This window comes from Pocillopora damicornis, chromosome 11 (assembly GCF_964200805.1).
Source record: "Pocillopora damicornis chromosome 11, jaPocDami1.2, whole genome shotgun sequence".
NCBI lineage: Eukaryota > Metazoa > Cnidaria > Anthozoa > Scleractinia > Pocilloporidae > Pocillopora > Pocillopora damicornis.
This window is the reverse complement of record NC_142680.1, coordinates 5,807,607-5,830,477: the sequence shown is the minus strand read 5'-3', so window position 1 is coordinate 5,830,477 and position 22,871 is coordinate 5,807,607. Positions and strand designations below refer to the sequence as shown.

The following is a 22,871-nucleotide window of genomic DNA, read 5'->3' as shown; positions in this document are numbered from 1 at the left end:
ATTATTTGAATTGTAGTTTAGTCGGATCAGGGAAGGGATCTTTTTTCGGGATATTTCTTTCCGGGATACTTTTTTTTACGGGGCTGGGTGTGGGTGTTAGTTTTACCTGGTCAGGGGATGACAAACCAATAGCAAAAAACAAAACAAAACAAAAGAATTGTAAAAGTTAACAGTCTTTATTTAAAAAAAATAGTTACTCTGTATGCTTTTTTAAGTACAAGTGCTGAATTTCCAACTGTAATTCACGATTTTGCTGGGCAAGATCTTCGCGAATTTTTTTCCTTAGAGCCACAACGGCTTGGGCGGGGGGCAAATCTTTGGGCAACTCTAAAGAAGACTCTGACTCAAAGACAACGGGCGAGGGCGGCCTGTATGGCTCTCTTTGAAGAGCTGTGGATGATCTCGATCGAAGAGTTTCATTTTCAGGTCTTGGTGTGGTTCTAGAGACTGGCGCAGATCTGGGAGCCTTAGTGAAGGAAACGCACCTCGGGATGATTTTTTCAGGTGAGGAACTTGGAGTAATGTCGACAGAAAATGCTGGACTCTTTTCGCTTTCAACGAGAGTTTCCTCGCTTTCCCCAGGACTAACACTGACACTGATTTCAGCAGGCGTTTTTGGTTCAACGCTTATTCTGTTTCCTAAGTTTTGGTCGCTACTACTTTCTGTTAAATCACCTTGTGTCGGGATCGTTATCGTTATAGGCATACACCTGGAAAATCTGGATTCAATCGGGAGTCTTGGAGAGGACGGTGGAGCAGGAGGAGCAGAGTGCGGTCGACACGTTTTCCTATCGCTCGCCATTACTTCATTATCTGGTCCTCCAGATCTTCCTTGACTAGTTTTTGGACGAACTCTTTGCTGTAAACTAACTTTTTCAGCTTGGTCAGTTTTAGAAATGATTTCAACAGTATAAGTTTTCCTCTTATCGTTTTCCTCTCTATTCTTTCCTTTTGGATTCCTTGCTGTTTTCTTTCTCACAACTCTTTCATCTTCGAAAGTAACCTTTTTGGGAACCTTCTCTTCATTATGTTTCGCAGACTCGTCGGCATTATCTTTTCCATCGTGCTCTGCACGATCTGCACTTTCCATACCGACTTTCACCAGTTCATCAGTTCTGTTATCCTCAATTTCCACAGCAGTAATACATTTATCTTTTGCGGAAATTAAGTTCCTTCGATCGGGATATACCCAGCGTGTTTCTAAACTGAGCTTGTAAGCTGGTGAAAGATAGTTTTCCTCCTTTCGTGTATAGACATTCCTTTGCTGCGCTTTCTTGTGGTGGAAAATAACTGGATGTGATTCATACAAGCCCTATGGAAAACACAGAACTATCAAATGAATAAAGATCTTAGTTACGAGAACAAAAAGACAAAAGTACTTTTAAACCCAGACTCTTCCCATTATCTCAACAAGGTTTTCAATTTTAAACTTCTAATCATTTCTCCAGCAGCCAGGAATAGTAGAATTTACTCTTTTAGCTTTAAAATTAAATTTGTTTTTGCAAAAAGATCGCAGTTAAGATGTCCAGAAGATTCTGTGCCTCACATTTTAAACTTTACACACTTCTAGCTGCTTAAGTTACTGAGGTATTGTTTAATCACTTTATTTATGAGTTGGATCATAGCCATACGTTTTACTTGCATGGCACAGCTTTCGTGTGTCTCGTAAAGCCACACGTATTACACGCGCGTGACACGCGCATGCGGGTAGTGTAATACACATAAGTGACCCAGAGAGTAGTATTGTAAATTGTAAGATGGGTGCAATACATTGACCCTTGCTTCAAAATTGGCATAAAAATGCTTCACAAAGATTACAGAAGTGAAAGTGTAATGTTTTGGCACATACATCATGTATTTATTTTGTTCACCAGCAGTGTTTTATGTTAAGTGCATCGTTATATAATAGAATTTTTAATTTAACATTTACCTTTAAAAAGTTTTAAGGTGATGTAGCAACATCGTCAGTTGAAAGAGTTCTTTCTGCAAACTCCTGACTAGATGCATCATAATGTAAGGAAAGAACATCAATTGTTTCATTAAAAAAGCAAGGCATTAATGCAGCAAATAGGCTACTTTATCTCAAAGTTTAAAAAATTACACTGTTTTTATTTACTCTCATAAAAATGAATATAATTATAAATTTTTTTAACGTGATGGTTTATGCCTTCTAAGAGTTGTGTTGAGTCTGCTTTCAATGGGCCTAACAAGTAACTCTTGAATAGGAAATTAATCAATGGAATAAGTGTACTTGAATTATGCAGATGTAGAAAGTATTAGATCATGGAGATTACCATTCAAGATGAGTCTACTTATAAACAGAATCAAATTAGCAAATGGAAAGTGGTTTAGTGTGGTCTGTATCAAAACCAATATTTGTCATCACAGTGGTCAAATGTTGTTGACTCACAAGGCACAGCTGAATAAGTCTGCAACAAATTTTGACCACTGTGATGACAAATATTGTTATTGATATGAGTACAGACCACACTAAACCATTGTCAATTTGTTTTTTAATACTACAATATCGACATCAAATGAAATGATTCTTTTAGTGTGTAACCATTGTGTGACACACTGACACAAGCAGCATTGTCTGTACCCCTATATCCACAACAGCAATTTGGCCAATCAGATTGTGACATCACAGCCAATTGTGATAAAAACTGTATTCCCCTATTATCTCCCATCCCACACCCATCAATCAGTTGTTTTACCCCACCCTTCTTGATTACAATCAGGAATGCCTTACTATTTTTTCATGTTTTTCTAATTTTTACATTGTTCCTCATACCTTTGAGGAGGAATCCTTCTCTGACTGTAAGGCTGATGAAACAACACATGCCTGTTTATGAAAAGGAATCTCCATTTATAAATCAATAAATCATACTTCAATGAAGAGGTCGGGTAAAAATTGAATTTAAGTTAACCCTTTAATAACTCTCATGAGTGACCAAGACAGAATTTCTCCTTAAAATATAAATACAATATCAAGCAAACAAGTGATGAGAATAAAGAAAAAGATCGGTTAGGGGATTACAAGTTGATCCAATACCAAATTCTCCAAAATTACATTACAAGAACTGTATGGGAGACAGTAAGGAGAATTACTTATGAGATCTTGGGAGTTAAGACTTACAACATTTGACTGACAACAACCATTCACTTGACTCTGATGATGACTTCTGCTCAGTTTGTCAAAACGTCAGTCACCGCTACCAGACTATCAAACCCACATTATTGCAGTAAAGGACTCACAAGGCTCACAGCCTTCTTGACCACCTGGCAGAAAGGCATGTCTAGATTTGTCTGGAGCCTGCTAATTAAGTGCTAACAATAAAGAAACTCAGGAGACTCACATTATGCCAATTCAGCTGCTCCTCCCAGTTCAGTGGAGCTGTGCGTTTCTTCCCTTGCTTTGTATTTCCATCATCAGTTTCCGGTATTAATTCCACTTTCTTCTCAGTTCTTACAATACCATTTTGTCCCACCCTCACTGGCAGGTTATGTCTCAAAAGATTAGGCACACTTTCCCCTTTTTTATTACCCACTGAGTAACAAATTGGCTTCTTGTTCTTCTCATCACAAGCAAAAGTATCAATCACACCAACGCTTGTCTCTTGAGGGAGGTTGAACCAGGCAGTTGGTTTATATTCTGATTCTTTTCCATTGTACTTGCCAAAAAATGACACAGTGTAAGGAAGATGGCCACTGCAATCTTTTTGTTCCTCCTCTATTTTGTCAGCTATTGAGCAGCTTGGACATGATTTGGTTTTCCTCCTCTGAGCTCTGGCTCTTTGCTCATTTGGAGCTGATTTTGTAGAGGAAGGTTTGTGTACGTTTTCTCTTCGTATTTTACTTTGACGTTCTGAAGTTACATATCTTGATGAAGTTGAAACAGACGTTGAAAAAGTTCTGGAGGATGGAGTTGAACTTGATGGCCTGAAATGATACAAAGATTTGTAACTTTTGTTCCTTTTTCCACAACGCTGGAAGGGTGGTGGGATGCTATGGGTGGTGGGGTGCTATGAGTGGTGGAGTGTTATGGATGGTGGGGTGCTATGGGTGGTGGGGTTCTATGTAAATCATGTACCACTCAGCTTAATTTGAAATTTGCTGGCCTATAATCTAAAGATCACATTTCCATGTTATAGTTTAAGGTTAATTATAATATCCCAGTGGTCATGGCCTGAGTCTCTGTGGCATGATGCACTAAGAAGCACTAGCGATGATGTTTAGCCCACAGGAGGGGAAAGTTGATCCTTCCACCTTTCCCCTTTGCGATGTCAGTATATTTAGTTAGGCAGTACCATGTACAAAACATTGATGAACAACATTGAACCAGGGAAGGGGAGCAGCTTTTAGATTTTGGTGCAAAAGTTCTTCTTATCCAATCGATGAAGTCAGTAAATGCACTTTTTGCTTAGGTTGTCTCAACATTTTTACAAATGGTTGTAGAAGCAGAACCAGACAGGAGAATTTAGTGTTAATCCAAAATAACACCCTCTAGCTGATAAGCTTCTCTGTTCTCAATCTCCCTTTCATAATGGAAACATAGCCGTTTCCCTTCTCGAATTTACCATGATTTACCCAACTAATTCGTTAATTAAATTTTCATTTGAGCGGAATTCGAGTTAAGAATACGTTACCTGATACTAGATCGACAAGTATTTGTCTCCTTGTAACTGCATGAAGGAGATTCTTCGTCGATTTCCCGCAACGATCGCTCAGCTTTCTCTCTCGCGGCTTTCAATTTGGCTTCAATACCAGCGCGAAAACGCCCCTAAATATTTAAAACAAACATAGTAAACAAATTGTCCAAGGAAAACAACTGTTGATAATTAGCTCAATTAAGGTAAGACCTCAAGTTATAATTTGGAGGGCAGAAAATTTACTGTAGCTTCACGATGCAAATGCTAACCAAGTGTTTACCTTTGAATGTTTGGAGTAGATCCTATCGGATATCTTGTCCAGATCATTAAGAGTTTGAATACATCTGGATGCCATCGGTTTCCAGAACGGAACAACGCAAATTTTGAGTTCCTAAAAATTTGCATGCATCACATGCTCGGAAAACGTCCAATTCCAGATAAAAATGGAGCAGCTTTCAGCCAGCAGCTGCAAACATTCGCGGAACAGTGGAAAATCGGCCCGAGGCTAACCTTAAAAAATTGAGTAGATCTTCTAAATATTCTCTACGAGATGCAAATAACAATAACACTCATTATAAACACTAGCCGCTGATTTAAATTTGCAAGAAAGGCAGCGATGGATAGAAGGTTGTTTTCACCTCCATGACGACGTGGAAATAAGATGCAAGAGTCTTTTGTGCTATCACTTACCATATTTGGTAAAAGGAAGGCGGGAGGAATTGACGATTCAAGTTTCTCCCTTATGATTGGTCAAAAATGACGTATTCCTCTGCTTTGTTCTCCCGCCACAAGGTCGAATTCCTTCTAGAGGAAACGACAAACACGTTATTGGGGGAAAGTTTAAAAATATTGATCGGATATTCGTAAGGATTAATGGCCGCCCAGAGTCCTACAGATGGATGTCTTCCGCCGTGGAAGAAACCTGGGAAACAAGGAAAGGAGGTGTCAAGATCTGAAGACGAGAAAAAGCCTACAGCAACAAAAATTACAGAATCGGCAAAGTGAGTTCTCGATTCATAATCGATCTCCTTTGGCTCCTTGTAAACCGGTCCTAGCTTGAAATCACTTGCTTCCTCTCTTATCAGGCCTATTTTAGAGGAACAAGCGCTGCTCAGAGAAAAGCTTAAGAATTTACCGACGTGGAAGAAAGATAAAGACGCGCATTTGAAGAGAAAAACACAACCAGTGGTAAGCTCATGTTGCAAGCCTCTAGCTGTTTATATCGTCAGGTGACATGCATGTAAATTGTAAGACTCAATATATTAGCCCATCTGATCAAATTTTTTCAGCAATTTAACCTAAATCGCACCTTTATTTCACGATATTTCGGTGTAAAATCGTTCTTTTTCATTGTACAATTTACTGTACAACGATGTTAGTGTTTATATATTTCATCATGCCCTCCGGTAGTCGACGGTTTATCCATGTGTTGATGTTTTTGTTGACGTGTTCTAAAAATATGTTAATGTTGCGTAAGAAACGATGAGGGTGGAAGTCATATGTAAATTTTACTTTATCTTGTCGAAAATATATATTTAGAAAGTCGATCCCGTATGAATAGTTATTGACGTCGTAAGAGATCTATGATGCACGTAGTCAATTTTTTTTCTCCATATAGATTTGTTCACAATTTATCAAAATCTTCGTTCTATTTTCGTCTATTAGATTACCGCTCGGAATAGCCAAAATTGCTTCGGATTGTGATTGTGATCTGTACATATTAAAAATCAGGCTTGAGTGTTTCAATCTTTATTTCCGAATGGAATGTTGTTTATTTTTCAAATAAACCGTTTTCAATTATTAATGAGAGTGTATTTAAACAATCATGTGATCTATGTTTTGTCAGCTGGTTTTTAAAATGTTTTTTATTTTCATTTCACTGATTGCTTCTTCAAATATTGAGGCATTTTCAGTTTTTCTAGAAAAAATTGATCATAAACCTCACCATACTACTAACAGAGTTTTAAATTATCAAGAGAAAGGTGTACCTCTTTTTTTGTTGTATTTTAAGAATTTTTGAAAGTTTAATGCTTTGATATCTCAAGGTAGAGTTTTCTTCTCTCTGAGGATCAAGAGGGTTGTGTCCTCGTGTACTGGTACACAAAGGAACAAAACATTAACGAACTGCGTCACAACTCCATTTATGGATATGAAAACAATAGGAATTCCCCCATGTACCGGTACACCAGGACAGCCCCATCAAGAGGCTGTAATTCTAAATTAAGAGTATTTCTTCTCTTGCTAGGTGGCCAGGCCCCCTTCTCCAGGAACATCAGCCAATTCTAGTGCCAGGCCCCAAGCAGCTCAGTGTGGAACAGTGGTCAATATCATTTTTTAACATTGGCTATAGACAATTTAGATATTTATTTTAAATTTCCTTTGGTTTGTATAAGCAAGTAAAGAAAACTCAGTAGGGATTACAGCATTATCAAAGTGTAGAAATTTTAGAATATGAGAGATGCTCTATTAGAAAGGTGATTAGGACTTCCAAAAATTTAGCTGTCATTAGATTAATTTAGAATTATATTCATGTGGGAAATTCCATTTGCAAAATTCACCACAGTTTGAATTTGTTTACTCTTCAACCATTTGCTGTTCACATCAAATAAGTGATTAAATCTCTGATGTTTTGTTTTCCCTTATAGCCAGTGAAGGTGCCATCTCCTCCAACACGGCGACGCACTCCTGGTAATTCACCCTCTAATTCCTTAAGTTTCTCATTTCCACGGAGTTCATCACCTGTATATGATGCACCTAATGAAGTCAAGCGCAAGGTTGAAAAAGCAATGAGAGCAAGACTCTACCTTTTGCAGCAGACTGGGCCTAACTCATTCCTGATTGGTGGAGATTCACCTGATCATAAATTCCGTGTGATGATTGGTCCACAGGTACAGTGTATACATGATTTACTTAACTCTTGAACTACTGAGATCTGTTAGTTAATTCTCCCTTCTACTTGTACACATTTCTTTGTAAAATTATAAGGAGAATTTGTTATTAGATTAAGATGACAAATTCTACCTGATAACTTTGAGTGTTCTCATTAACTGTTTGCTGCATAATGTATGGTTATCATAGGGAGAAGTTACATGTTAATCACTTCTGGGAGTTAAAAGGTTAAATATTTTTCAGGCATTTGCTAAATACTTTAACCCTTTCACTCCCACAAGTGACCAAGACAGAATTTCTCCTTACAATATCAATACGATATCAAGCAGGCAGGTGATGAGAATAGAGAAGAATATCAATCATGGGATTATTAGTTGATCCAATACCAAATTCACTGAACTAACATCATAAGAATTGTATGGCAGATAGTAAGGAGAGTTACTAATTAGATCTTGGGAGTGAAAGGGTTAATTTACTCCCAAGATCTGATTGTCAATTTTCCCCCCTAGCTGCTACACATTTCCTTTTACATTGATCACAAGAATTTGGTGTTAGATTAAGATAGCAACTTATACCTGATAATTTTGAGTATTCTCATTACCTGTTTGCTAGATAAGGTGTAGATATTACAGGGAGAAGTTACTTGTCAATCACCTCTGAGCATAAAAGGTTTAATATACATGTAAAAGCAACCATGAAAGCATTATAGTAAATAGCAGCCAGGTAGAGCAGTTTACAGCTACTTTCAACCTTTTAACCCCTAAGAGTGACTAGCATCTAATTTCTCCTTACAATATCACCACTGAATCATATATTAATGTCATGAGAATAAAGGAAATGATCTCCAACTAAGGAAACACTTGATTGTTTGAGAAATTCTCCTTGTCAGCACCTTAGTAAATGTACAGAGAACAGTATGGAGAATATGAATTCTGATGTTAGGGTGTAAAGGGTTAAAACCTCTTACCCCTTTCTGTTTAGCCAACTAGCAGGCTCTTGTGGTAAGGTTTAACCTTACAGTCCCTTTGGCAGACACAGCTGTCTTGACTAATAATTACACTTAAGGTAAATTGGAACCTTTGTCCCTTGGAGAATTATGTGCAGACTGTTTGAAGGCTCTTGTGTCAGAAATTTGGGATGCACTGCTCTTAAAAGCTTTCAATGATAAACAATGTTGTTGAAGTCACCCAAGTCACCTGTTACTTGCTTTTGGAAAGAAAACAAAAGGCTGTACATTACTTTTGGTTTTTAAATCAGTTAGTTTGACCCAAAACAGTGAATGTGCACCTCTACAGTTTCCAACCACAGTTACAAGCTATCTTTCAGCAATTTATGTATTTCTTAGTTCAATTCACCTCTGTGGTCTTTATGATATTAATGTAAAACTATGTCTTTTACTTTCAGAGTTGTACTTGTACAAGGCCACATTGTGTCCACCTTCTTTTTGTGATGCTTAGAGTCTTCAAACTCAAAGAAAATGATCCTCTTTTATGGACTCAAAAATTGAAAAACTTTGAGGTACAAATTAAAGGTTATAATCTTGCCTTTCAAGCCATTGTAGTTCAAGCTGTAGCAACTGTTTCTGAATCTCCTAATCTTTTACAATTTAAAGGTAATAGGAACAAGAACTTGCATGAAAAAATGTTTTCTTTACACAAGGGAAATCTAGATTGAAGCTTGAAATTTTTTCCTACAAGAGGCTAATTTTGTGGGAAAAAATATAGCCCCATGTTATGAGAGTTTTACTTTGCTTTCAGAACTCATCAGTATTATGCCAAAATGAAATTGATTTGAGCACTACTTTTTCGAACTTGTGATGTGAACTTAACAGCTTTAGCTCTTCAGAATGAAGGTTGGTCTAAGTGAGGTTGATTTAAGCTTTTGTTCTACTCCAAAATTCTCATTAGGTGGAGAAGTTGCTCTCCAAGTTCCATGCTCGAGTAAAGTCACGTTTACAAAAGGACATGAATGCACAGAAAACATCTCGAGCCAAGGGCCAGAGAAGCACACCACCAACAACACCTTGTACAAACAGTTTGGGAGGGTTACCCCAGGCACGTGAAGATGAAGAGGTGTGCCCAATTTGCTTATTGGAAATGGTGGAAGGGGAAAGTTTGACAAGTTGCCAAGATGGTTGTCATAACAGACTTCATCAGCATTGTATGGAAATATGTAAGTTGGGCTTAGACTGTCAAGTTAATCAAATGAATGTAGAGGTTTACAAGTTTTCAACATCGTATCAAAGCAAAGATGAAGACAGCTCATTCAAATTTACACATGGAAGGTTAATGAACAAAATTTTGTTAACAGGGACATTAATAACAATGAATGGAAATTTTAATTCATGATTAATAAAATCAAAGTAAGTGTAATGTTTTCATGAAATATTATTTATGCTCAGGTGTTTTCTTTTCTAAACATTTACCTCTTTTCCTTGACTGCCTGAGTATTATTAGCCTCAAGATGTTTTCATTGTTAATCTGCAAATTTAAACTGTTTATTCTTAAGAGAGAATGGTTTTATTAGCATCTTGTTTAGATAATGCTGAAACTACCCAGGGATAATCTGTAACTGCAGTGTGGGGAGGTTGGCCCATAGCCCAAATTAAATAGGGTAATTTAGTGTTATTAACTGAGTTGCTAAGATTAATTGGCCACTGTAAAGAGTTTCAAAGCTGACATTCTGAGCATTAGGTTTTCCACATTTGCTCTGACAAAGGGCTAATGCTTCGGTTCCTTACAGTGGCCAATTTACATTATCAACTTAATTGATAATACTAAATTACCTTGTTATACTCTCCCACTGATGCAGCACAACAGTTTCTATAGAAAGTTGCCCCCTTTATTCACCAATCTTAAACACTCTGACAGGGGCTGCTGAATGTAAGAGACAGCGAGAGGCATTGTTTTGTCCACTCTGTCGCAAGATTTGGTCATCACCTTCAAATATCTGTAGCCCTAAAAGGTATCACTAGTGTTTTCACTTTCAATTTTTATTTTCGTTTTTTGAGACATAACACCTCAGGATAGTCAGCTACACTGTAATATGTTTTCATAAGTCCTACAACATCAGCACAGAATCCATGATATAGCTGGAGAAAGGGGTGGCCTGACATTTGTAGCAAGACTCCTGGTTACATCAGCCTTCCCAATTGTACCACAGTGCTTATGACTGTTCTTGGCTGCAGTACTTTCTATCCCCCTGTTTGTGCCCTTCGTGAACACTGAATAAAATGAGTTCTGCTTTACTTATATCAATCTTTTCACTCCTTTGATTTATGAAAAAGGTATTTCTTCCAACAATATAAGTAAATTTACAACAATAAAGTTGATGAGAAAAAGCAAAAATTATATCAAGTATGGGATATTTTTTGATTCAATTGGCAGTTCTCTGAGCACAAACAATAGATTGATAGGATGTAATTCAAAAAGTACAGAAAACTGATACTTACATATAGAGAGATAAATTCTCTGGAATAAGATTTGTTATAAATGTTTTCATTATAACTGTCGTCATTGTAAGTACTCACTGGAACAATTTTTGTCTTCACTAGATCTCCAGATCACAGTATACGATCCGAACTACCCAGTGTACCAGCACCCTTAGGCCCTGAGGAAATCACACTACCACACTCAAACCCAGTACCAGCTGCACAGGTGGAACTGGCCAAACCATGGATTGAGGTAATTGGGAAACAGATTGAGTTGGCTAGATTCCTCACCTATAAGTAGGAAATTACATTTATATTCTGGTCATTCACTCCCAATTTGTTCATGGTAATTTTTTTAACTGTCTCCTTACTGCGTTTGGTCTTGGACCAAATAATGATATCCTAGTTCACATATTTCTCTATTCTCGTCTGTTTCCCGGTTGATGTTATAAATGTTACTTCAGACTCGAAACAGAAAAAAGTGTCAGATACAGCCATTGAAATAGTCTTTTACTACAGAACTATGTACATGTCACTCTTACAAAGACATCATACTAAACCATATAAAATTGTCCTTTAATACAGAACTATGTACATGTCACTCCCACAAAGACATCATACTAGACCATATAAAATTGACGAAAAACGGATACACTCTGGCGTAAACCCCTTTTGGCATACATGCAATCTCATATCTCTTTTTTTTCCTCATACATGTAGGCATTTGGTGAAAATCTTGTGTGCTGTTTGTTTTCCCGTGAATGGAATGTGAGAGAGACAGCTCTTCGCCGTTTAAGTAAGGACATAAACACGATATTTATGGAAGGAAGTAGCTCACAAAACATGACAGCCTTTGAAGCTTGCTGTTCTCTGTTGTCCATGATGTGTGGGGACCCAGTGTACCGAGTGTATGTGGCTGCTCTGGTATGTATTTTTACTATCTTTTTGCACGTGTCTTCGTAAGTGTTAAATTGATTGCTCTAAGAACTTTTTCAAGGAAAATGTGGGGAATACATACTTCTTACTAACTGGATTTGAGGTCTGTACTGTAAATCATGGATCGGGTTTTTCCGTTGGATTGAAGGCCCAAGCGCGTAGCTTACGGTATGGACTAAGAAAGCGAGGTTTGTAAGATATTCAAGTAGAGGGGGGGGGGGGGGGGGGGGGAAGATTCCGGGACGAGTATCATATATGAACTGGAGTTTCTGTGGCTCATTGGTAGATCATTGGAGCGCGAAATCCGAAGGTCTGAGGTTCGATTCCTAAATGGGACTCAGAATTTCTACTTTGTCCCACGTTCGTGATAAGACGAAAAAACATCTTTCTCTAAGATTTCAATTTAAAAAAACTTTTCAAGTTGGTGGGCCATGCATTGAAATACGGCCCTCTAAACTGACCAATCAAAGCGCACATACTGACCGAGAGATATTAGTTATAAAATCATTTCAATTTTTTTTCTATAATTTTTCAGAGAACTCTCCGTGTATTGGTGATGCATATGTCTTACTCAACCCAGCAAGAGAAATATCATCTTCAGAAATGTTTGTTTGACGTAATTGAAGCTGTTTTAGCCAAGTGTGCGGACTCCAATAGGTAAGTTTTTGGGGGGGAACATAAGATATCAAAATTCTCCCCGACATATCCCGTATGATTTACTTTCTTAAAATTTGGTACAAAATCAATCAATATCCCCACTTGATATGTAAACAATATAATACTTTGACGATAATGAATACAGCAACCTCTAGTTGGCGCGAAAATGTGCTCAGATATTTTTTCAGCGGACATTACATGGTATCTATTCCAATAGCGAAGTTCAACGCAAACTGTAAGCCTCGTGGAACAGATTATGTCCGAGGACAAATATCCGAACATATTTCCATGTCAACTGGAGGTTACTGTGTTCAGTATCCTCTAAATATTATGATTGCATTCGCTGCGTGAGCTGTTCACTTTTCAGTGTTCACTGGTACGACTTTACGAGCAAACGAATGTTTCGCTCATCAATCTCAAATAAAATTTTGAAGAAACAATTTTTTTTGTAGAGGACGCAAGATTTGAAAAGAAGGGAATATTACTTGGGGATTATCACCAAATTCTTGTAACTAATCTACAAGGAAACGTGTAGCATTTAGAGAAGAGAATCAACAATCAGATCTTGGGGAGTTAAGTGGTTGATTCATTAAAATTTTGTTTCTGTATCACTGCAGGCGTATTAGTGCATTGTCGATCCAAGTTCTTTTGGAACTCTGCAAGGATGAGAATGGGGATTTGGCATTAGGCAAGATGCTGGGCGCTGAACATGTGCCCCAGCCTCTGGGAGGTTTTAACTTCATTTTATCCTGCATACTAAGGACTGCAGCTGAATATTCAACTTGGCCGTGGTGGCTTGGGCGGCTGATGTTTCTGCGGAAGTTAATGGAGGAGTATGTCACGGAGTTTGAGCTTTCAGATGATTGTGTTTCTGTTCAAATGGATACAGCTGGTGTTCTTGTTCAGGGCAGAGGGAACAATGCTTGTGAAGACCCAAGTGAAATTTATCAAAGTAACGTCCGCCGCCTGATGTCGGTGTTGAAGTTTACCATGCAAGCTGCAAACTGTTCCCATAGCAAAGTCAGCAAACTGGCCATCGCTGTTCTTACGTGTTGTATGTCATTATCTTCTTGTGTACCCTCAGCTCAACAACACATTAAGAAAGTGGTTTCCAAACTGAAGCCCTCTCAACGCAGTTCGCTTAATCGTCAGCTTCAAGCGATTCCCAGGGCTAGTGTGACTACAGTGAGTCGCAGTGATTCTGTTTTTACTTATGAACCGCAAACAAGTATGGATCCACCGTCTTCTACCTCCAGTAACCGGGACTCAGCCATCGGCAGCTTGCCTTCAGCCATGTCCGATGACGAAGCAGATAATTTTTCAGAGTCAGAGCTTCTTCAGGCTATTGTAGACAACTTCGAGAGACCACAGTCCTTGTGTCTATCGCCTTCATTTACCTTCTCCCCCAATGAGGAGGTTAATCTTGATTGGTCCAGATCTCTGGAGGACTCCCCAAGAATGCCCCCAGTGAAGCTGTCTGTTGGTAAGAAGTGCCAGGAGATCATCGCACAGGAAGAAGCAGAAGCTATGGCTAAAGCTATGGCTGTCTCTTCTCTAGACTCTGGGCCTTCCAGGATACCAAGCTTGGATTCAGGTGATGAGATGGTCATCATCTTTACTCAGCCAGAGGTGTGTTAGTCTTAAAATTTTACTCTTTTGAGCACTTTTTATTTGAATGTCGTGACACCAAAACCTTCTTAGCAATCAGATTGGTGGTTGACATGAAAGAGCAGCAATTGAGTTTCGAAAAACTAAAACCAAACTAATCCCAACGACCAATCAGAATCATAAGTTTACATAGTCATTAGCCAATGAGAACTCGAAGTGAAAATGAGCAAACTTCCTGAAACGCGGGAAAACGCGGGCGACCAAGTCGCGATTGTCTTTAATTTTGCATCTGATTAGTTGAGATGATGGTGCCAGTTTTCTGGACCAATCACAGAGCAAAGTATTGCAAACCCAATGCAATCCTGGACTTCTTTCGAAGCTCAATTGAAGAGGGCTCTAAGGTAAAAAATGATAACTCAAAGAAAAAGCACAAAAGTGACTTGAGGGTTGGAAGGAAGTTTTAGTCTGTGTGTTGATAGGGTAGAGAAATGTTTCGAGAGCAATCTGAGAGCTTGGTTAAACCAATCTAAGACAATGTCGGATGGACGTTGGCCCACAAGTACATGTTTCTCAGCAAAATATTGCACGATTGAAATAATTAATTATAATGTAACGTTCACTTTGGTTTATTTTCGTAAGTTTTAGGGAACAAAATTTATTTTGAAATCGAAAGAAAGTCGTTTCATTTAGTGTAGAAAAGGTTTGCTTTCGCCACGGCAAAAATTATGAACATAACGGCAAAAGTTTGTGACCATCACGGTAACCACATGCGAGAGGTGGCAAGCGAGAAGCTTTCTCCTCAGTGGTACATCAGCTCGATTCATCAGTAATTATCTTTCGTTTCTAGGGATCTATCAGAGACGAAAAAGTGCAACTTTAGAGATCGCAACCTATTTTTTGAGTTTGGGTAGAGATTCTCTTCCTATAGTAAATTGTTGATGTCACATTTCCTTTTGAAGATTTAGACTTCACTTTTGTCTCATCTGTTTTGCAGTCTCTGGAAAAGGCAGTCAATTCTAAACACCTTTATCTGGAGGGAGTTCATTGGAAAAAAGGAGAACTGTTAGGGACTGGGGCCTACTCATCTTGCTATGCTGTCAGAGATCTTATGAATGGGTCCCTTATGGCTGTCAAACAGGTACATTTACTTTAATCTCTTGATTGAAGTCAAAATTCTCCCTTGTAGCTGTCATTCATCTCCTTGGGAATTCGTTGAGAGAATTTGGTGAGCTCTGCGACTTTTCCTTCAAAACCATACAATTCTTCTGCTTCAGAGTAGTTTTCAGTCGAGTGACGAAAAGCCAAAACCAACGTAATCACAGCGACCAACCAGAATAAAGGTTTACATCATCATTAGCCAATGAGAACTCAGAGTGTAAACAAGGAAACCGCTTGAAGCCCGGGAAAAAGGCCGGTGACCGAGTAGCGATTGTTGTAGTTTTGCATCTGATTGGTTGAAAGGATGGTGCGAGTTTTCTGGACCAATCACAGAGCAAAATTAAGAAACGCAATCCCAACGCTCAATTGAAACTTGCTTAATCCTTTATCACTAGGTTTCCTTTTGCCGCAATTCAGTGGAAGATCAGACCAAGGTTACACAGACCATTGAGGATGAGATCTCTCTGTTAGGAAGACTACAGCATCCACATCTGATTAAATGCCTCGGTGCAACGAAACACACTGGACACTTCAACATCTTCCTGGAGTGGATGGCTGGTAAATTTTGTTATTTTGATTTTAATTTAGCCCCGCATCAGGTGACAATCTCGTTGTGTTAGAGTGCTTTGTCCCTTCCCCCCAGAACTTACTGATTAACACTAACCTTGGGTTAAATTTTAATCTAGGTATTTTTTCATTACATTATTCGAAAGCCTTTTTCAAATAATTTTCTCTATAACTGGGCCTAGGGTTCTTATCCCAGGCTATATTAGTGAATTGTGTTCACTGGCAAAACACCCTGATTTCACAGAGCCTCTCTCCAGTAGTATAAATGGGTAGCGGCAAATTGTTAGGTAAACTTTACGAAATGTGGAGAGATGGGATAACCCGCGAGAGAAAGGATGCAGCCAGCTGCTCCATAAGGAAAGGTGTTTTTTAGCTTCATCTCATGGAAACCAGGTTAAACTCCAGTGATATGGGTCACTGGGCTGCTGTACAGACTTTTCCTATGATTGGGAGAGGGGGGAGTGGCGATATGGGGTAATGAGTGGTTTGCGTTTCGTCCCACTCCTCTCGCGGCTTTGCCACTCGCTGTCGACGCTTAGTCGCCTGACGCTTTAAAGCGCACTGAAAACCGCTAGTGACACAGGCTGGGTATTGGGGTAAGAAAGTCTGTAGGACCTGGACAACTGATGGGTGTTGCACTACTCTCTGACCTCTTTTCTCTTGCCATGTTTTCTTGTAGGTGGATCAATCACAAAGCTTCTTACAAAGTATGGGCCGTTTGATGAAAATATTGTGATCAGTTATACGAGGCAGATTCTTCAGGGAGTGGGATACTTGCACCAAAATCAAGTCATTCACAGAGATATTAAAGGTAAATGAACAGGATCAAACTAATGATGACCTCATCAAAACCATGGAAATAACCGAGGCCAATCAGAACAACAGCTGTGATTGCTTAACCCTTAAACTCCTAAGATCGGATTGTTAATTCTCCCTTCTAACTGCCACACATTTCTCGGTCAATTAGTTGTAAGAATTTGTTTTTAGATCAACATAACTTTTACCCAATAACTCTGAGTATTCTCATTACCCGTTTGTTGGATAATGTATGAATCTCATAGGGAGAAGTTATAGGTTAATCACTTCTGTGTAAGATTAGAACCGACACACGGTGAAAAATCGCTCATAGGCGTTGCTTCTTTTCAAGCTGCTGGAAGTTAACACCTCTGCCCTCGGGAGGCTGCTACAGAGAGGTTTTAGTACTTTTTCACAGAACGAGAAGTTAGACGTTATCTTTGCCAGATTTTTTGCTGTTAACTTGTATACTTATCTTACAGTTCTCGTGTCTCAAGAATTGTTATGATTATTTTTGGTGACATAGGAGCAAACATCTTAGTGGATTCAACAGGCAAGAACATTAGAATAGCCGACTTTGGTGCTGCGGCAAGATTAGCAACACAGTTAACAGGAGCTGGCGAATTTCAAGGCCAGTTGCTTGGAACAGTCGCATTTATGGCTCCTGAGGTATGTGTGTTCGACAAACTTGATTGAAGTTGTTCAGCTTTGGTAATAGGTAATGAATGGGTAAGTCTTAAAAGAAACTGTGGTGCTGCGTCGGTGGGGGTTTTTACAAGATCATCTTAGTTTTATCAACTTAGTTGATTCTATAAATATGCCGCCGTATAGAGTTTCATAAGTTGACTTTTCGAGCGTTAGTCCTTCGTCATAGCGACGAATTTTAGGGAACTTAAGTCTAACAAGCTCTTGGGAGAAAAAACTCTCAACTTCTGGCTACCGTCAGCGCTTTAATGACGTATTTGCCTTAGTTTCCGATTTGCTTTAAGGAAGATCGTAATTTTGAATTATTTGCCAAGGGTAGATTCTTATTCTGAATTGTTTACCTGTTGTCTTCCTTCAAGGTCCTACGTGGAGAGAGCTATGGACGAAGCTGTGATGTGTGGAGTGTGGGATGTGTTGTCATAGAAATGGTTACTGGAAAACCGCCATGGAACGCACATGAACATTCAAATCACTTGGCTCTTATCTTTAAGGTAGGACGACGTCATACAGAACTATGTAGTTTCAAGTCAACTACACATGCGCCTCTGAAACACCCTTTTGTAACGTTGTTATCCATTGCTATGAAGTTATGCCTTTATCTTAGCTTGCTCGTTTGTCTTAAAGCAATTTTCAAATGAGAGTCGAATTTAATTCGGGATTGCATGTTTTGGCTTTGCTACGCGCTATGATTGATCAAGAAAACTCGCGCCATTCTGTCAACCAATCAGATGCAAAAGTGAAAACAATTGCGTCTTGGTCATTCGCGTCTTCCCGTGTTTCAAACAATTTGTTTCACTTTGAGTTATTATGGGAGAACCGCTTGTGTGTTTTTTGGGACATACCTTGATCATCATTGTCTTTTTTTTTCTCAGATCGCAATGGCCGAGTCCCCACCCGACATACCAGAGAGCCTTAACCCAGCTCTTCGAGATGTGCTCCTGAGGTGTTTTGAATCAAAACTAGACGAGAGACCGCCTGCTACGGAACTCCTTAGACATCCACTCTTTACTCAAATGTGAAAGGAAGTTAGCTACCAGCATTTTTTTTTCTTTAAATTCAGTCAACTTGAATTACTCAAGTGGAGCTGTAAGCTTCATTAACGCTGCGCACTCGGACATAAGCCCGACTTGTGACCGAGTCGTTTCACTTGATCCCGAATTAGTTAAAATCTTCCGGAAGGTCATAACGTTATGTGTGTCGTCAGCATGTCTGAATGCAGAGAGGCAGAGTTGGATCCAGGAATTTTTGATTGAGGGGTTTGATCTTTGATTCATTTTTTTTTTCTTACACAAGAGCCTGAATAAGCGAGATAAATGTTTCAACCTTGGAAATTTAGCAGTAATATGCCATCCTGTCGTTGGAGGAATCATAGCTTCAGATAAGAAGGAAAAGTACCCACAGTTCTTATGGGAGGGGGGTCCGTTGCCCCCCCCCCCCCTTCCGCTCCTGACCTTCCCCCTGGATCCACCTCTGTTTACGTTTGCCGAAGGACGTTTTTTTAAATGTTCATATTCGTTAATATTCGTAGAAGAGCGAGAGCAAGAAAAAAAAAACAAAACACAAGATAACATTCATGAAGTAAAGCCACCTCAACTTTTTCCCTTCAACTTCCACTTTCAGCAACCGTATCACAATTTAAATCGAACTCCCAAAGCCTGATTAGCTTTTACATTCTTACCAGCCGTTTTTAGGAGAATCTACTTTTATAGTGGGGAGATGTTGAATTTTAATCACTTGATGATTTGAAAGATTCATCAAAAGACAATTTTTTTAAGGTTCTTACCGAAAATTTTATTTTGATGATACTTTCATAGATTGTACAGTTTTTCTTCCTCAACGAACTTTCGTGTGGGTGGTTTTTCCTTCTCCCCAACTGATTTGTACATATCTTAATCAGATTTCTATAGCCAGCATCCGTGATGTTTAACAAGTAGTTTTAAAAACTCCATCTTAAAGATCCAAAATCTCAGCCGTGTGTATTTTTACAATACGTTTTTAGGAAAACCAAAATTAGTTGAAATTAAACGTTTGTAACATTATCTTAGTCATTCCCGGTGGCAGACTGCAAGTTTTTTGTCAGCGGTAGATCGCCAATGCAACGAAGGTGTTGTGTAACATTGTTTCAAGAAACAGTTGCTTTCTTCTTTGAACAATTCATACATTTTAAGGAATACGTAGAACGGTTTGCTTGAAACATGACTTGCATTGTGTGAATAAAGATTTTTTGAACTGAATTACTCTGTGTCTTTTCTGAGAGGGGCAAAAAGTTATGCAAAGTTAGTAACCGAAACATGTTAGTTCGTCTTTTAGTCACCCCGAAATTATGAATGGCTGGGAAAAAAAGGGATTTTCATGAGCCATCTCAAGATATTTCTAGTCTTTCTCATTCGCGCTCTCCTTGCGTGTTCTTTAATGTGGGCTTATAATGGAAAAGATTCGAACCGACTGCAAACAACGAACATTCTTTACTCAAAACGAGTCCTTAATTTTTAGTCCTCGGCAAATTTTTTTTTTGTGTATCATGTTCACCATCGCGCATGTTATACTCCACTGTATGGGTGATGAATCTGCTCTGGTAAAGCACTGCCAGCAGAAAGTATAAGGAAACCCCCAAAAACGAAGACCATATTCAGAAAATGGTCTTCGAAAATGGTCTTCGAATGTATACGCTTTTAAAACACTGTGACTCGCTGTCTTATGTGGTTTTGGTAACCCGTGTGAGAGACAACTTAGTCCCGTGACAGCCTGAAAGCGCGCCTCTATAGCGTTCGCACATGCGCAGACGTTTGACCACTAAGTTAGTTATGGCACATATTGCATTTAGGCCTGGGATTAAATGATCAAAAGATTTAAGAGGGTCTCAATTTGGCGAAGGCTTTTACGGCTAACAGTGAAAATTTTGGCCAATTTACAGCTAACGGCTGATATCTTTCCATTGTAGTTAGAAAAAAAGTTTTTTTTCACGTTTGACTTTTCTTTACGCCTAACAGCAACAAGAAACAGAAACAACTGATCTAAATGGAGAGAGTTTCTTCTTACCAATTGATTCCATTGCAAACCATTGCAAAGGAAATTCTTTTCGTCCCATAGGGGAGCGTCTATGTTTCTAGGCTTGATCTTTGCAGTGCGTAGGACACCTAAAACTTGACTTTAAAATTCAGCCAATTATGTTGACAAGTTCCCCGCAGCTCAGTGGGTAGAGCATCTGACCGCACCATGTTGCGGTCCGTGGTCAGGGTTCAATCCCTGGCGCGGGGAAACTTGTCATTTTTGCTGTTTTTTTTGCTTACTCATCATATTTTTCTTCTTGCTGATAATACGTCTCTGATATCTTTATATACTGATACATATATCATTTATCTTCAAATAGATAGCTTGCTTTTGCTCAAAATGTGAAATTGACGAGATGCATCAGAACAAAAATTATACATATTCTATAAGAGTCTCAATTGGGTGATGGCCGTTTACGGCTAACGGTTGAAGCGTTTGGCCAATTTACGGCTTTTTAATGGTTAATATCATTTCATTCTTTACGTTTCGCTTTTCTTACAACTAACGGTAAAAACTTTTCAATTTTTATGCCTAACACCTAATGTTTTGCCGTTTTACGGCTATCGGTAAACCCCACTAAGACCTTTCTAATGAAAAAAGGAACAGGAACAAATGAATAAAGGGGGTAAGTTTATAAAGAAACTGTGGTGCTGCGTCGGTGGGAGAGTATTGCAGGTAGTTTAGAGCCGTAACAGCTGAGTTGAAAACGAAAATTAGCCACCGTAAAGAGTAAAAAAGCTGACGTTTCGAGCGTTAGCCCTTTGACAATCGCTTTGACGAAGGGCTCGAAACGTCAGCTTTTTTACTCTTTACGGTGGCCAATTTACGTTTTCAACTCAGTTGTTAACACTAAATGACCAGAAACAGAAACAGCAAATCTAAGTGGACAAGATTTCTCATTACTAGGTGAGTCCATTGCAAATCATTGCAAAGGAGATTCTTTTCGTCCTATAGAAGAGCAACTAGGTTTCCAGTCTTGATCTTTGCAGTACGTAGGACGCCTAAAACATGTCTTTAAAATTCAGCTGTCAATGTTGACAAGTTCCCCGCAGCTCAGTGGGTAGAGCATCTGACTGCACCATGTTGCGGTCCGTGGTCAGGGTTCAATCCCTGTCGCGGGGAATCTTGTCATTTTTATTCCTTTTTTTCTTACCCATCATATTTTTCTTCTTGCTGATAATATGTCGTTGATGTCCTGATATACTGTTACAGATATCATTTATCATGGGATAGATTGCTTGCTTTTGCTCAAAATGTAAAATTGAGGAGATGCATCAAATCAAAAGGTTATGCATATTACAAGAGGGTCTAAATGGGATTTTACAGATAACGGTTAAAAATTTAACCATTTTATGACTAACAGTTAATATCTTTGCATTTTGGTTACCAAAAAGATTTTTTTCGTTAGACATTTCTTACAACTAACGGTTAAAAGTTGTCAATTTTTAAGCCTAACAGCCATATTTGAGGCCGTTTTACGGCTATCGGTATACCCCATCGAAACCCCTTTGATAAAAAAAAAAAAAAAAAAAAAAAGAAAAGAAAAGAGGAAACGAAAACAGAAACAACAAATCTGAGTAGTTGGGCAGCTAGAGTTCATCTTATACTAATTGATTCCGTTGCAAACCATTGCAAAGGAGATTGTTTCCTTCTCGTGGAAGAGGGCCTGTGTTTCTAAGCTTGATCTTTGCAGTGCGTAGGACACCTAAAACTTGACTTTAAAATTCAGCCATTTATGTTGACAAGTTCCCCGCAGCTCAGTGGGTAGAGCATCTGACCGCACCATGTTGCGGTCCGTGGTCAGGGTTCAATCCCTGGCGCGGGGAAACTTGTCATTTTTATTTCTTTTTTGCTCACTCATCATATTTTTCTTCTTGCTGATAATACGTCTCTGATATCTTTATATACTAATACACATATCATTTATCTTCAAATATTACTTGCTTGTGCTCAAAATGTGAAATTGAGGTGATGCATCAGCGCAAAAATTATACATATTAGAAGGGGGTCTCAATGGGGTAATGACTTTTATGGCTAACGGTTAAGATTTTAGCCAATATACGGCTTATTAACGGTTAGTATCTTTCCATCATGGTCGCCAAAAATATCTTTACGTTTCACTTTTCTTACAACTAACGGTCAAAATGCGTCAATTTTACGCCTAACAACTAATTTTCATATCGTTTTACGGTCATCAGTTAACCCCAGTGAGACCCTCTAATAAAAAAAAAAAAAGGAAACAGAAACAGCAAATCTAGTGAACAGAACTACTTCTTACAAATTGACACCATTGCCAACCATTGCAAAGGAGATTCTTTTCGTCCTATAAAAAAGCTCCTATGTTTCTAGGCTTGATCCTTGCAGTGCGCAGGTCCTAAAACTTAATTTAAAAATTCAGCTGGTAATGTTGACAAGTTCCCCGC

General features: G+C 38.7%; 2 protein-coding genes across 2 annotated transcripts; one reads left to right on the top strand and one right to left on the bottom strand.

Moving 5' to 3' along the window:
- Positions 1–157: 157 nt before the first annotated feature.
- LOC113667848 (uncharacterized) lies at positions 158–5,315 on the bottom strand. The gene is made up of 5 exons (XM_027183707.2): positions 4,933–5,315; positions 4,650–4,783; positions 3,360–3,942; positions 2,795–2,845; positions 158–1,312 (listed from the first exon to the last, which is right to left on the bottom strand). Exons 1-5 carry the CDS (start codon positions 5,005–5,007, stop codon positions 194–196), a joined length of 1,962 nt encoding a protein of 653 aa, XP_027039508.2. The 5' UTR covers positions 5,008–5,315; the 3' UTR covers positions 158–193.
- A 100-nt stretch (positions 5,316–5,415) lies between these two features.
- Positions 5,416–19,631, top strand: LOC113667850 (mitogen-activated protein kinase kinase kinase 1). Its single transcript, XM_089186990.1, has 17 exons — positions 5,416–5,653; positions 5,738–5,840; positions 6,898–6,972; positions 7,298–7,540; positions 8,946–9,059; positions 9,449–9,713; positions 10,412–10,505; positions 11,095–11,224; positions 11,692–11,895; positions 12,443–12,564; positions 13,182–14,193; positions 15,167–15,310; positions 15,726–15,888; positions 16,577–16,708; positions 17,219–17,361; positions 17,757–17,888; positions 18,270–19,631. Exons 1-17 carry the CDS (start codon positions 5,526–5,528, stop codon positions 18,414–18,416), a joined length of 3,351 nt encoding a protein of 1,116 aa, XP_089043116.1. The 5' UTR covers positions 5,416–5,525; the 3' UTR covers positions 18,417–19,631.
- The last annotated feature ends 3,240 nt before the right edge of the window (positions 19,632–22,871 follow it).